The sequence below is a fragment of the Euprymna scolopes genome, chromosome 12 (assembly GCF_053919585.1).
Source record: "Euprymna scolopes isolate OS-2025 chromosome 12, ASM5391958v1, whole genome shotgun sequence".
In the NCBI taxonomy this organism is placed as follows: Eukaryota; Metazoa; Mollusca; class Cephalopoda; order Sepiida; family Sepiolidae; genus Euprymna; species Euprymna scolopes.
This window is the reverse complement of record NC_136493.1, coordinates 81,075,047-81,089,633: the sequence shown is the minus strand read 5'-3', so window position 1 is coordinate 81,089,633 and position 14,587 is coordinate 81,075,047. Positions and strand designations below refer to the sequence as shown.

The following is a 14,587-nucleotide window of genomic DNA, read 5'->3' as shown; positions in this document are numbered from 1 at the left end:
TGGCACAGTTATTAGTCTTTCTCTACATAGGAACCACCCAGAGTTAGGCATTTCTCCGATCGTTTGATGCAGCTCTGGAAACCGTTTTTGTAGAACACCCCAGGTTGGTCCTCCAACCACCACATGACTTCAGAAATCAAGGCTGCATCATCTGGGAAATGCTTTCCTTTCAAAAACAACTTCATGGCTGGGAAGAGGTGAAAGTCAGAGGGTGCAAGGTCAAGAGTTGATGCAGCATAAGTCAAAATAAACACACTAATACAAACAGTTGTTACAAACTGAATAGAATTAAAAAGGATCTGACAATGATAAAACAATGTTGAAGTCTTACCAGCAAAATAGGAATGAATTACATGCTCTATATTGAAGGATATAGGTGGGAGAGGATGAAGGGAGTCTTATGTGGTTGTGATGTCACGAGTGAAATGGTTAAACAGGTCATTTTCCTCAGCTAGAATCCAACGATGGTAGACATCTTGCGTATTGTAAAGTCCGACCCATCCCTCAGTCCGTGTGTGTGTGGGGGGGGGGGGGGGTTACGCTAATGGCAATTTGGTTTTCACGGTTCATGAAGATGTCTTCCTTGGTGAAGATTTTAATAAAGATCTGAACTGTGAATTCTTATTGTGTAGAATTTTACAAAGCTGGTCTGTGTTACATGCATGTGTTGCACAAAAAAAAAAAAAAAAAAAGCCGAGATGATGCAATACGTGAAAGTAAAAATATATATATCAATTTAGAATTCTGGTGAAAAAAAAAAAAAAAAAAAAAAAAAAAAAAAATCAAGAAACAGACAGAATTTTATAATTAATGAACAAAATATTTGATATATTGTTTTTAGAAAATTATAATAGCAATATTATCTCAAAAGTTTGAAGCTAGAGACACCAAAGTAAAAATGCTATAAAAACGAATAAAATGAGGGAGGATTTTGTATCCAATAGTTGTGCACAATATTCAAACAAATAATTCCCTTGTTATGATTTACTTTGTTTTATGATATCAACCCTTTTAAGGTTATTTAATGCTAACTCCATTTATTTTGATCAAAGGATGTTTAAAGTTCATATTTTTAAATATTTAACAGATTCAAACTTGCAGATCTATTTCTTTCATATGTGTATATTTTCTAAATAAAGTCTGTACTTAAATATATTTGATCCGTAGAAAAGTTTGATTGTTTATTGGACTTGTAGATATTAGATTTTAGAGTAAAAGCTTAACATTGTCTTCAAAAAGTACATTATGATTTCGACTCTAATGTCATTAAATAATGTCTTCACAGTACCCACATTATAGTTTTGTTGCATGGAAGCAAAAAATGTGTGGCTTTTATGTGGTCAAGAGAAGGTGCCCTTCTTTTTTGACATCTAACAGCCCTGTTCTCAATTCTCCTAGATCAGGTTGCATAATCAACAGTTCATTAGATGTGATACTGCTCCATCTGGACTGCAACTTCTTGCAGATATATGCATGAATATCTTGACATCTGTGTACGGAACTTCAAATTTGTTGTTGCATGACTCTTTCTGAGAACCCTTATCATTTCCTCAGATTCCTATGAGACTTGAGATCAAACAAAATATAATCTCTTTGATGTTCAATGTTATTCTACAAAACGGTTAAATGATCCATGGGTTTTTCTAATTTTCTATTTCTTAATGTTGCTAATAATAAGCATTCAGAAAAATAACATTTTTCATTTGGACAATAATGCTGAATACTAAACTCATTGGATTTTGTACTAAAAACACATTTCTTTAGGAAGATTGGGTTCTCCTGTACTACTACACATTTTGTTGTATCATTTGTGCTTAAATCTGTCTGTAAATCTAACGGTCTATTTGGAATAAGAGTCAACATTTTTTTTAGTTTTCTCAGGAAAATGAGAAAAGGTGATTGTTTTTATTATTCAGGTTATTTTCCTACTTTATAGTAAATCCTGGCAAGTCAGAGTTGAGGACATGCCTTGCATGGCGAGAAACAATATGATCAATATGTAATGCAAGTTTTAAAGACAGGGTTAGTTGTGAGGAGCTGAGAAGGAGGCTAAATCTGAACACTAGAGATGTGTGCAGAACAGAACTAAAAGTATAGCCATGTTGAAAAATATACAAGAGTTCTTGGGTTGGTAGATGTAGAACAGTTGAGGTAGCAGATTCAGTTTACAGAGAATGCAACAGAAAATATGTGAGGAAGTAATAAGGAAAAAATCAGATCGATTCATTTTGAAGTGAATTTCTAAAAATCATCTCAGGTATGCTAGCATATAAAACAGATAAACTGACAATATTGATGACATGGAAAAAAATGAAACAAGAACTTGATAATTTAAGGTTTTGTATTTTTTTTTTTAATTTTAAAAATTTAACTAAAAATATGTGAGTTAGGACTATTTCCATACTTTTGTATGGTTGGATATTCCTATTTTAAGACCATATATATGGTCACATTTTTTTACACTACTATTTCAGTAAAAATGTTATATCCTTGTTAAAACACAAGATGGAATTTGCCATATAAGTATTTTTGTGCAAAAAACCAGAAATGTCTTTGAAAATTTCTAGAAATTGACAGTTTCCAAATAATTTGTAATAATTGCACATAAATCGGTTATAGTACCTTCAGAAACAACATATTTAAATAAAAGAGAAAATGAATTACAGTACAAAATTTGATTTTCATATTGGACGATTTGGAAAATTTTATGGTTAAAATTTTGAACATCAAATTACTTTTAAATATGTAAACATAAGGAAAGGAGTATGGAACTTTACAAAAATAAAGACAAATCGATAGAATAGTTAAATCTTAAGTAATGTCACTCAATATAATCGCAAAAGGGCATTTGGAAATAAGTTAACAACTTATGAAATAAACAGAAATACATCATTTTAATTTTATTATTTACATAACATTTCACACAGTAAAAATTGTGGATCATTTTGTATTAAAAAAAAAAAAAAAATTTTTTAAATGGAATCAAAATGTTAGTGAAAATGTTTATTCTTTAAAATAAAATTTCCAAATTGTTTTTGAATTTTTTTATTTGGCTTATATGCAAGAGGTTAGCATCCAAAATGGCTGTTAAATTTTAGAGATTGTTTCTGATCAATTTTTGAAATGGTGAGGAGGCAAAAATGATACACCATATTAATTTGTTGTTTGACTATTTTGATTTTTGCAGATTATATTGTAAATGTTTTTTTGACTTAAGGGAGTTTTCTTATTTTGAAAATACGCTGAATTATAATTAAGAATAACGGTTATAAGCAACTTAAAAGTAAAAAAAAAAAAAAGTTCCTTAATCCTACTATTAACCCTAAGTTCAGAGGATATTGAGATGGAGGAGAAGACTATTTCCACCTTGATTTCCTGGTAGGGTTAAGAGGGGATATGGTGTTTATGCTTATCAAAAAATGAAATTAAAATATTTTACAAATTAAACATTAAGCAAAGTTTCAAAAATTAGCCCAGAAGTAATTACCAAAATTTGACAGCCATTATTGAAGATATGTTTCAAATATCTATAATGATTGGTAAAAGATCATGCAAAAGTGTTTTAATGCCTTTGAATTAGTGGCTAGAAAGTCATTTCATGGTGTGTTTGATAGACTTATTCTAATACATTTGATGTAAATTATGTGCTGTTTTATTTGTTTTTTGTTAGCTTTATGAATTATTGAGTAATAATGCTTCTGAACTATTATGTGAAATTAATTTAATATGCAAATAATGAAACAAAAAATTAAGTCTTGTTTTGCTGTTCAAAATAAAATAGTATGTATAGTTTAAATTTAATTATATTTCCTTATAACAATAGCTTGCTAACAGGTCTAACATTAAGCACATTTTCAATATTCATATTTTCCATTTTTTAAATTTAAAAGAAAATCCTGATTTTTGTTTAACTGCCTATGTTATTTATTGATACTATTGTTAGCCTGTTTAATAAACATCAAATGGAAATGATATTTTTCTTCTGGATAAGATCCAGAAAAATTTCAACTACAAAAATCATACAATTATAATTTTTATACATAAAAAGGCCAACTTATAAGCTGTGGGTACCTAATATCTTTTCATCTACACTACAAAAAGAATGTGTCAGTTTAAAGTGTAGCACCACCAGAATTGAGAGCTTTGTCTCTCCTAATAAGTTTCCAAATTTCAGGAGGAAATTTTTTACAGCGATTGCGTAAAAAATTATTTTACAAAAAGTTAACTTCATTTTTTATTCTAGCTGATGCCAGCCAAGTCATATAAAAATATATTTAGAGTTAATCTCACTACTATAATTGATAGAGAATTGTCTATAATAAATATGTAACCTGCGTGAATTAAAATATATTTAGAGTTAATCTCACTACTATAATTGATAGAGAATCGTCTATAATAAATATGTAACTTGCGTGAATTAAAATATATTTAGAGTTAATCTCACTACTATAATTGATAGAGAATCGTCTATAATAAATATGTAACTTGCGTGAATTAAAATATATTTAAGCGTATCTGACAACCAGACAACGCTGGGTGGCTTGCTGGTTTTATTTAAAATTTATTCAAATCAAGGTATATTGTTACTTAGACAAAAGAGGCTACTGTGATTAAGGGCTAGATTTATTGGGGACATCCTAAGTGGGGAATTCTTTTGTTGATATATTACTGAATCATCACTTATTGAGGCTCAAAGGCAACTCCAGGAAAAGGGTCAATGAGTTTGTCAGATGAATGGCGAGACAACACCTTGAAGGTTGGTAACAACAGCTAAAGGTGGACAGAAGTTGTGCAACAAGATGTTTATTCACATTACATTTAAATTTCTCCATGTTGGTATAGTCAGAGGGAGCAGAGAGGAAATTTTAAAGACATGTTGTTCAATGAAAGAAGCTATTAGTATAAGTTTTCCAACATTTCGAAACCTCTACAGTGAAGGAGTGAAACTTTGCTGCTAATCTGGTTGCTCAGGCATATTTATGTTGAGGGGGTGCATGTGCAATAAATCTGTAAAAGTACTTGTAAGACAAACACAAGAATGCAACATTGAAGTAATATGAAAAAAGTGCCAGACCTATTAGGTAAAAGACAATTCCTTTTTGTATGATGTTTAAGACAAAGAGGCGAGTGGTTGGTGTACCAGCCCAGACGTGGCAAGCAATACTTCATGCATGGGTGAATGGTGACTTTATAAACATGTTGAATACTGGCAGGTGTGAGAAGTTTGTTAGACCAGTAAAGGAAGCCCATTATCTTGGCAGTATTTTCTATGTATTTATCACATTTCATGTCACTTGTGAATGTTAGGTTGAGGAATTTGAACATTTAACTCCGGGGTGGGTAAACTTTTCAGTGCAAGGACCGCATTAAAAAATTCTAAATTTTACTGGGCCGCATAGTATATTTTCCAATATAATTGATATTTAAAAAAGACAAAAAAGGATTTCAGAGAAAAAATATAATTAATTTACATTTTAAATTACTATAGAAGATTCCCATAAAACACATTTATTTGAAAGATACAGTAACTTTAAACTTTAAAAGAAAACAATTTTATTAATGTATTTTTAAGTATGAGCTTCATATGAAACACATTTGAAAAACAAATAACCTTGTTTGAAGAATAAAAGCACTTCTTAAGTAACTGTTTAAAGAGATTAAAAAATATCTTATTAATCAATATTTTAGAATAAAATCTTTAAAAGATACGCATATAAAGTAACTCAAAGGACAAAAATGAATTTATATATTAAAAAAGAACTGTCACATGAAGCACATTTATTTAAAAATAAAGTAACTCAATTTTAAGAGGAAAACATATTTCTATTGATATTTTAAAACAGTAACTTCATATGAAATATATTTATTTGAAAAACATAATAGCTCAGCAACTGAGCAACAGAAGGATCAAAATGACTCAGTGAGAATGATGCAACTGACTGCAATCATTTACCAGTTTGTTGAAATTAGGTGTCAAGTTGCTTGTACTGAGTCTTAACACTGACTGAAGATTTAAGTCTGTGAGAAGTGATCTGTTCTTTGACTTGTTAATTTTCAATATGGAAAAAGTCTGCTCACATATGTAAGTTGAAGCAAATAACACAAACATCTTCCTTGTAAGATTTCTCAGATTTTTAAACTTTTCTGGGTGCAGAGATGCATAAAATTCGACCAGTGGTTTATTTTCAAACAGCCTTTTTAAAGAGCTGTCGGCTTGCAAATCAATAAGATCTACCTGTAGTTCTTCGGCAGCTGTTTCAACGTCACATCCAAAAGGTGAGCTGAGCAAATCAAACTGTCCTTCAATTGCCTTGAAATCAGCAAATCTTCTGATAAATTCCTCTTTTAGAGCCATCAAGTGGGAACTGTATTTGTCTGATAATGCTTGTGTAACAGCTCGTGTTTTTAACAGAGGAAAATGAACAAAGTTTTGCTTGGCAAAAAGTTTAAGTTTCAATTGAAACGCTTTCACTTCAACAAACAATTCATGAGCAAATACACTTTTGCGTTGTAGTTTTGTACTTAACTCACTCAGCTTTTGCAATATGTCTACAGCAAATGCAAAATCACAAACCCATTCGTCACACTCCATTTCTTTTTAAAAGTTACAAGGAATTTCTTTCATATTAAAAATCATGACAACCTCTGCTTTAACGTCCCATATTCTCTTCAGTACTTCCCCCATACTTAACCATCGGATATTTGTGTGATACAGCACATCAGTAAAATCTGCCTCGATATCTTACAAGAAACATTGGAACTGCCTGTGTTTCAGTTCCCGTGCTCTTAAGTTCACTGCACGCACTACTGGATCCATAACATGTTTGAGTTTCAAAGATGATTTACAGAGGCTTTCTTGATGTATGATGCAGTAAAAAGACAACACACTGTGCGATGGAAAATCTTCTTTGATATTTTTATTCATCAAGGTCACAAGGCCACAGTGTTTGCCTCTGAGTGAAGGAGCGCCATCAGTTGTAATACTTGCCAGTTTATCCAGGCTTAACCTAGACTAGACTGCTAATGATACTGTTGTATAAATCGTTTCCAGTGGCTGTGTCTTTGAGAGACTCCGTGGATAGCAGTTCTTCTGTAATTTCAAAGTTTTGGTCAATTCAAAAATGGATAAGAATCTAAAATTTCACGAAAATCTGACCATTAGTTGATTTTTGTTAGATTTGTTGAACGGATTTTTGCTGGATTTGTTAAACGGATATGTTTTCAATGCTTACTACGGAGGAACATTATTTTAAAGCGCCAATTATGTAAACATGATTTTCGTCTCGCAATTTCATATAAATGTAAATAGGAACAACTATTGTGATTTTATTTTCAGAAACAAGAATTAGGAAACAAACATTTTTGGGGTTTGTATTACTATACACAGATTCGAAAAAGTTGCCAAAAAAACAAATATATAACAAATAAATGTTATCAAAGGCAAGGTAAGTTACTTGTCTACCGAACTGGATATGTTTTTAGAGTTTTTATTTAATGTAACACGTTTATTCAGCTCGAAAAACATAGTGTTTACCGATGTATTGGAAAAATAAAAATGGCGCCCGACTCTCTCTTTGACACAGTAAGTTTGGGAAAAGGAGTTAAAAATAAAAAATTAAATAAAATACTGTTAAAAACCCACGGCGTCAAAGAGAGAATCGGACACCATTTTTTTAATTTTCCAATACATCGGTAAACACTGTATGTTTTTTTTAGATGAATAAACATGTTACATTAAATAAAAACACTAAAAGAATATCCAGTTAGGTAGAAAAGTAACTTATCTTGCCTTTGATAACATTTATTTGTTATATATTTGTTTTTTGACAACTTTTTCAAATCTATGTGTACAGTAATACAACCCCCATTTTTTAAACGAAAAAATAAAATTTGTTTTTAATTCTAACAGGGATAATAATTTTTTTATTGTTATTAACATGAAAATGGAATTTATAAATTTATTTTAAATCATTGATATTTGTTAAATTAACGGGAAATAAAGCCATTTTTGAGTGGTATTAACATAAAACGATATAATTTATAAATTTATTTTAAATTATTTGTTTTTTTATATTTTTTTTCAATGAATTTGTTTTTTCTATTAAAATTGACTTATTTCATGCATTTGTAGTTTTTAACAAAAAATCAGTAAACCAGAACGAAATTAGAAGTTCCGTTCCATTTTTGTGACAACCAAAAAACCATAGTGTGCTTATCCATATTTACCATAATGTTGATACAATTTACAAAAATATTAAAAAAAGAAGTAAAATGAGTACTTGAAAATATAGTTATAGAAAACATAACAAAAAAATTAGAAACCACATGAAACAAATTGAAGATTCGATTGGTATTCACACATTTTTGCAATTTTTTTAAACACCAACAAAATTTTACCTTTTATAAACTTTTTGCATATATTGAATTAATTTTTGGTCATTTATAGAAAAATGGAAAACAAGATTAAAAGTGTGTTTTAATAAATATTTTATAAATCAGTTAATTTATTTTAATCAGTAATAAATGTACAAAATTGACTAATATATATATATATATATATATATATATATATATATATATATATATGTAGGCGTCCTGTAAAATTTTAAATTTTAGATATTTGAATCAAGATATTTTGAACAAGTAAATATTTGACAAAACGGGTCAATATTGATTACATTTTTTTTTTTTTTTTTTTTTTTTTTAAATATTTTACTTGAATTTGCATAAAACCCTCTTATTGATATTCTAAAAAGTTTGACTTACGAAATTACATAATGGGAATTTAAATTTACTAAATTTTTGTAACAAATTAGCATAATTACAGATGTAAACAAAATAATTAGTCAATATTTTTACTTACGAAAATGCTTGGCAATGAATTTATAAGATGTCCTTTCTTTGGAAATTCTAAATATCATATGAAAATTTTAGTGCCTTTTAGGAGTAATGGAGATGGGAGAGAGAGTTCGCTAAGACTTGACCGGTCGGTCGGCTGTACCCCAGACTACAAGCGCCCGATTTTATGGTCCCCACAATATTTTTAGTATATCAAAATAATTTATTGCCCGTTTTCAGCCAGGCAAAAGTTTCGGCCACGGCAAATCAAAAAGGTTCCGATAAAGCTACGCCTGGCAGTCTAGCTGGGAACCAAGTGTAAACTTACCAGTCCCCATAAAACAATCATTTTCTAATGTGTAATTTGTAAGGTTTCTTCCTTTCCTTTTACTTTATTTGTTTTTCTTCAGAAATTTAGTTAGATTGTTAACGAAGGTATTTTTTCATCTCCAAATTTTCATTTTTTGCAAGGATCTGCCCATACTTGTGTCCGGCAGTCCGCACAGCTATGAGAAAACCACAATTCAATATTCAGTACTTGGAGGGTCGCATGAATTCCTTTAGCGGGCCGCATGCAGCCCGCGTAATCAATGGTTGAAGAGGTTTCTTATAATTGTAAAAAGAAAGACTTTCTCAAAAGTATTCAAATTATTTGATTTTTGTCAAAATATATTCATTCCAGAACAAAATGGTATTTTGCTTTGACTTTAAAAATATAATTATTTTAGTAGAAGCCCTCTTGAAGCATGTGCTAATCCATAGCATTTTTCTAGTCAACACATAAGGCTATGTATAATCATAAATGTCCTCGTCTCCTGATTTTGCATAAGCACAAGAACAGACAATGTAAACTTACTTTCAGCTTTTGAAACTGTGCATTTGGTATTATCTTGAAGAGCTAAGCGGAAATGCTGCAAAGAGATTAAAAAAATAACATTTTTTATTTAAATTCAAAATTATGTCAAAATAGCACAAAAATAAATAAATAAAAGATGCACTCCTTCAATGTATGCAGTTGATGATGCAAATCATATTTCAATCTTTAGCATGATTAGAGATAAATGATTTTTCAAATTACATCAAAATGCTAGAGTCAATCCAACCAAAATATTGTTAGAGAACAGACCTTAAAATGACATTACAAGTTTTCAAACTTAATTCCATGAAACCAGATAAAAAAAGTATTGTAAACAGCTCAAACCAAACCCACCAAACAAAAATCAAACAACTTAAAAATTCTAAAATGTGCAGAAATGTCAACAAAAGAATGTTACATTTTGTATGAAAATTTAAAATTAGTTTTAAATGAAAGCAACATATCTGCTTTAGTTTTACATGTTGCCATGCATTGGCTAACACTTAATTTGAAACCCTCATTTAATTGTTGCTGCCAATATTTCATTCATCAAGAAATATATTTATCTGTAAACTTCTTATCCAAATTACACTTACATATTAACAAGCTTTAAAAAATGTAGATTGATATGATGTCATACCATGAGAGCAAAATAATTGGTTTGTTCTGGTTTGCCAGTAAAATAATGAGGTAAGTTCCACTACAAAAGAATGAGACAATAAAACAAGCAAATAGCAATTGAAAATTTGCATTTCAATTTTATTATCAATAAAATTATTTCAGTATTCATTACCACTAAATTACTGCAGAAAATGAAATATTTTTAACTTAACCACTGAAATCTATAAAGACATTGACAAACTTAAAAAGAAAAAAGAAAAAAAAAGAAGAAAAAAAAAACCACACTTCAAGTTTGTTTACATTACTTTGCTCAGTTGTCAAAATTATCTTGTGTGGCAGGGTGGATGGGTATTAATTAACTTTGCTTTTTGTTATGTAGGAATTCAGAGATTTTGAATTTTCTTTTTCTTTGCCCAACTTTACTATGTCTCCTTTTTTTGACCTACTCCTATGTTTTATCTTGATTGCTTTAATATTTTATCTTTTCATGGCTGTAATCAAAAACTGTCAAAATTAATACTTTATATTCACACATTTTTCTTTTTTGAATATAGACAAAAATATAACACTAGCAAATATGTGTATTACTAGGTGTATCAGAAAGCGGCCATTAAATATAAGAACTTTAATAATTCAACTTACTATCTTTCGAAGCTTATAACTACTTGAAAAATGTAATTCAAACCCTAATTTTTTTTCGATTAAAGCAGCAAGGACGAAATTTTTTAAAAATAACAGGTTTAATAGTAAATTATGCAATATTTGTTTTTTTTTTAAAATCAGTTTTCTTTAAAAAAAGATTTAAAGAAAATCAACATATTTTGACTTGCTCCGATAAATAGATGTATATATAAATGCCAAAAAAATCACTTATCTATAAAAAAAATACTATTAAATGGGTAGTTCCATTCTTCATTAAGAATTTATCCATATTTATATTTTAAATTCCATGTATTTTTTAAATAAAAGGATTTTTTTAAAGTGAGGGTCGTAGAAAATCGCATTTTCGTAATGTTTTGCGCCATAAGCTTAAAGGCTGCTGCTGCTACATTGGAATTTATCAAATACGGATTCGTCAAACGGACATAATTAATGTCTCTTTTTTATTGTGTGCTGTTAACCAAAATTAGTATTTTTGGTCCTCCGTAGTTTAAAAAAAAAACACACACACACGTAAGTTTTTCCCCTAAAACAAAACATCCAGTTGATCGATTTTTTTTTTTTAATTCTCTTAATGAAATACACAAGTTTTTGATTGAGATATTTTAATACTTCTTTATTGACTGAATTTTTTTTTTTAAATATCTAAAAAAAAAAAAAAAAAAAAAAAAAAAAAAAAAAAAGAAGAAAAAAAGAAAGAAAACATTGAATGTAATAGAAAAAATTACCGTCAGCGTCGTCAACGTGGTTAAAAAAAAAAAAAAAGTTTTACACTTTGGACTTTACAGGTAAATTTCCAGAAAACACTTTTCTTTTTGTTTTAAATTAGAATATTTTATTTATTGCGCTTTTATCTTCAATTTGTTATATATAAAACTTTGGTACATAAATTATTTAATTTTTAATAGACATTTCAAAACGGGGGGGGGGGCCTGTAAATTTAAAAAATAACGTTTGTCTAAAATATTATATTTAGTTTATAAGAAAGAGCATAATATTTCACATTGACCCTGAAAATATCGAAAAAATTGAACCAATAGAAAATTTTTTTTTATAGATTTTTAAAGTTTAAAAATTGAAAAATATTTAACTCGTAAAATTCAATTGATTTCATTACGTAAAAAAAAAAAAATGCTCGCCGGCATTTTGTAAACATTGTTTTTTAAAAAATAAAAAATAATATTTCTATTATTTTTTAAACAACTTTAATTGTTTTTTTTTTTTTTTGGAAGTATATTCCATACAGAAAATAAACAACCCACTTTAAAAAGAGAAATTATAAGTTTTTATATTTTATTCAGTTTTCTGTTAGGGGTGTCAAAAGTTCCCCCAAATTTCTGATACACCTAGTGTATTACATGCAGATATTTTTGTTATTTAACAATGAACAAATATTAAAAATAATATGCAAACAACGCACCATCATGTACGTACTTCCTTTTCGTGTGATTTCATTTTTAAAATTGTTACCACATACAAAGACACTCCTGAAGATTAGTAATATCATGAAATCATAAAGCGTTAAGGCTAAATGCATTTTATTATTGACGAAGCAAAATATGCCCCCCCCCTTTCCAGACAGCAATTAAAAAAAGAAAAAGGGGAAAAAAAGCTTTTTGCTTAACATTAACAGTTAAAATATGTTTTAATCAGAAAAATTTTGAGTGTCAGGAATAATGGTAAATTAGGATTTAGTTTTAAATATTGTAAACAATTTTAACAAATTTTAAATATTTTTTATTTATGCCTTAAAAATAAGGTATTTAAATAATTCATTTTTTAACTTGGTTCATGGAAAAAAGGTAAATATTACTAAAGAATTCAATAAAAAAATTTTTTTTTTTAAAAACAGGTTAGGGCATACAATAATAAAAAATATGGGTACATTTTTTAGATTAATAACCAGCCAAGTTAAGATTTATTTTGCTTGTCAATTAATGTAGAGGGAGGTGGGGTAAAAAAAAAAAAAAAAAAAAAAAAAATTCTCCTAGTTAGGGTTAATTGTACCCATAATATGTGAGTATCAGTGCACACAGCACTAAAAATTGCAAAATATTTTGGTAATTCATTGTTTGCTTTTAAATTACAAGCAAACTATCAACAAAACTATTGCACAGAGGTTTCAAAAATAAAACCGAACATGTTTATAACATCAAGCAGATGGAAAAACTACTTGAAATCACAAATTCACAAGAAATTAATTTTTTTTTTTTAATTTTATTTTCACCCCAAACAAGGCATGTTGCCACTTTGATGTAGGGGGCTACTATCAGGGACCTAAGTTGCAGGAGTACTATGTAGGGAGTTTAGCAGTAAGATGTTTGTTCACATTAGACTTGAACTTCTGCATGTCAGTACAGTTGAAGCAGGAAACCGGAAGAGAATTCCAAAGTCCTACAGTTCTGGGGAAGAAGTTATTAGAGTAGAAGGCTTTCTTACATCTAGGGGTCTCAACTGAGGGGACTTCGCTGCTTGTCGGGTTTGTCTGGGGGTATTTTCGTCGAGGGGGTATTTTCGTCGAGGGGGTACAAGGGCTTGTAGTTCGTCAGAGCATCCACCATTAAAATACTTGTAAAACAGGCAGAGGGATACAACATTTCATCGGTGGGACAGGGGCTGAAGTTTAGATGACAGTTCGGGATCTATTAGGTTGGCGAGTCTTTTGGACCCTGTCCAGGAGCGAGAGACTAGTAGCAGATGCACCAGCCCAAATGCAACAGCAATTCTTCATACATGGGTGAATGGTGGCTTTGTAGAAGTACAGGATACTTTTAGGCGTAAGTAACTTTCTAGCATGATAGAGAGAGGCCACTTTCTTTGCAGCAGCCTTAGCAATAATCTCGATGTATCTATTCCAACTCGTTTCTTGCAAACGTTAAGCCAAGGAGCTTGAATGAAGTGCTCTCAGGTAACGTATCTCTAGCCATAGCTATTGGTGGTTGGTAAGGTTTCATGTAATTATTAAAAAAAACAAGCTTTGTCTTGGCAGCGTTGAACGTTACCATCCATTTTTGACCCCCATTCCACTACAGACTAAAGGTCTTCCTCTAGTATTTGGCCATTACCTTAGATAGGTGCTCATTAGTTTTCCCCACGTGCCTGCTATAGAGTGTGGTGTCATTGGCAAATATACCCAACTCAGAGACAATTTTATCAGGCAAGTCATTTATGAATATCAGAAATAAAGGACCAAGAATTGATCCCTGTGGCACACTTGCATTTATATCGATTTTTTTGGACGTACGCCCATCGAGGACAACCTGGATTCTTCTCTCATTTAAGAAGGATCTAATTATGGTAAGCATTCGTCCAGTAATACCATAGGACTTTATTTTCATCAAAAGACCATCATGGCATACCCTGTAAAAGCCTTAGATATATCAAGGACTACTGCCCTCCCCTGTTTTATCCAGTGCTTGGTATAAACATTCAGAGATTAGTTAAAATATCTGCAGTTGAATGGGCTTGCCTAAATCCATATTGGTGATCTGACAGAAGTTTAGCAGCTGTAAGGTGTTGGACTAGAGCTTGATTAATTAAGGACTCAAATATTTTGGCGGAAAGAGGGAGGAGGCTAATTGGGCGATAATTTAATGGGTCAGTTCTTTCGCC

At 30.1% G+C, this 14,587-nt stretch overlaps 1 protein-coding gene across 9 annotated transcripts in view; it reads right to left on the bottom strand.

Annotated features, from left to right (window-relative positions):
* LOC145291375 (histone demethylase UTY-like) overlaps positions 1–14,587 on the bottom strand; it is a 280,609-nt gene that overhangs the window by 70,240 nt on the left and 195,782 nt on the right. For all 9 annotated transcript variants that reach the window (XM_080137155.1, XM_080137156.1, XM_080137153.1 and 6 more), the window contains one exon: positions 9,695–9,749. In XM_080137155.1, coding sequence (XP_079993281.1) covers positions 9,695–9,749 — 55 coding nt within the window. The remainder of the gene's footprint in view (positions 1–9,694; positions 9,750–14,587) is intronic.